General features: G+C 48.6%; 1 protein-coding gene across 1 annotated transcript in view; it reads left to right on the top strand.

Moving 5' to 3' along the window:
* DHX37 (DEAH (Asp-Glu-Ala-His) box polypeptide 37) overlaps positions 1-924 on the top strand; it is a gene marked incomplete at both ends in the record, with an annotated part of 15,339 nt that extends 14,415 nt beyond the window's left edge. The window contains 2 exons of the mRNA XM_010142255.1: positions 178-275; positions 854-924. Coding sequence (XP_010140557.1) covers positions 178-275; positions 854-924 — 169 coding nt within the window. The remainder of the gene's footprint in view (positions 1-177; positions 276-853) is intronic.
* Positions 925-1,628: the final 704 nt, after the last annotated feature.

The raw sequence follows: 1,628 nt of genomic DNA, 5'->3' as shown, positions 1-1,628 counted from the left end.
CTCCCAGGGCGAGGAGCACTACTGCTCTCCTCGCTTTTCTTTGCCCTCTGGCCAATTATACTGCCCTTATTTCGTCGTGTGTTTGTACACCTCAGCTTGGCCTTTTGAAACTGTTGAGCGTATGGACTCGGGAAGGTGAGCTGAGTGCTATAACTCTTGTGTTTTGGACTGATTTAGACTCCAGCCCAGGACAGAAGCCCTCCTGCAGGCTCTAGTTGCAGAAAATTGTGATAATCGTGATGCTTTACTGGCTGCGTGGAAGAAAAATCCTAAATGTGAGTGTTCTACTTGCTTAATTATTAGTCACAGCAGTGCGGACTTTGTAGTACCTCGAGCACCACTGAATTCTAATTTTAAAAATGGATGATTTCACTTGATAAGCTCCAAATATTTGCTGGTTTCTTACCAGAAACAGTAATGCTCTGTGTTTCATTCTTGTGAGCAACTGGAGCTCCCTCTACTTTAAAGCAAGGTTTGTTTGTGTTTTAAGAACTTTTTTCCCATAGTTAGTTGGGCTTTTGAAAAATCAGACCATGATGGTGCTCTCAGTGGATGCAGGATATTTTTTTCCGGGTAAAATGGATTTTGTTCAGTATTGGGGTACCAGCTGCTGAAAGTTCTTTATAGAAGCAGCAGCAAAGTGATGCCGCGGTGGCTTTCACTGCCGTCCTCCCACACCTGATACTTTGGTACCTGCGTGCAGGTGGCCAAGCTCCCGCATTCCCAGTGATGGGGAGCTGGTTCTTGCTCTCAGCCTGTGAGCAGAGCGACACCGCAGACCCTGATCTTCCCAGCGAGACTGCTCCGGTCGCTGGCTGCCATAGCCATCCGATGCTCCTCTCTTCCTTTGCAGATCTGCTCGCAGCCTATTGTCAGTGGATCCCCGAAGCTGTGCACGATGACGTAGCCAAGCAGTGGCCACCGGTAGCCCCATGAAGCACCTGACTCTGTTCTTGATGGGCTCCTTTTCTCCAGGGTGTTTGAGATCTTGCGTTTTCTTGGAAATCTGATGACAGCGATGGACTTGTGGTTAGCGATAACCTTTTCGTAAGCGAGCTGGTTTTCTGGGAAGCCCTCTCTGTGTTCCCAGAGGCCCCACCAGCTGTTCCGCTGGTATTTTGTAATATTAATGATTGGATAATTTTATCCACTGTGTTCTACAGATTGTTTTTTATCTGTAGTTTCTCTTTGGACTATATTAGTCATATGGACTATAATAAATATGTATAGCTCTTGGTTTGGATGGGAGACGTGTTTTCTATGTGGGATGCTGCAGCAAGCAGCATTTCAGACCTTGGAGGCCCCTTCCTCATGGGCGACTGCAGATCTGAACGCAGACTGAACCTTTGGTCCTGGTGGTGGGTTGACCCTGGGCAGCAGCTCAGCCGGCCAGGGAGTGCAGAAGTGAGAAAACTCGTGGGTTGAGATAAAGATAGCTTAATTAGTGAAGGGGAGAAGACAAAGAAGAAGTGGAAATCCAAATGATATGAAGGCGCTTGCTTGCTACCTTCCACACGACGAGCAGCTGGTATCTGAGGGCGACGTTACACAGCACACACTGTCCCTTTGGCCAGCTCTGGTCAGCTCTCCTGGCTGTGTCCCCTGCCTGGGCCTCGCCTGCTCCCAGC

The sequence above is a fragment of the Buceros rhinoceros genome, unplaced genomic scaffold (genome assembly GCF_000710305.1).
Source record: "Buceros rhinoceros silvestris isolate BGI_N320 unplaced genomic scaffold, ASM71030v1 scaffold4448, whole genome shotgun sequence".
In the NCBI taxonomy this organism is placed as follows: domain Eukaryota; kingdom Metazoa; phylum Chordata; class Aves; order Bucerotiformes; family Bucerotidae; genus Buceros; species Buceros rhinoceros.
Note: the sequence above shows the minus strand (reverse complement) of the source record. Positions and strands in the feature narration are given on the sequence as shown.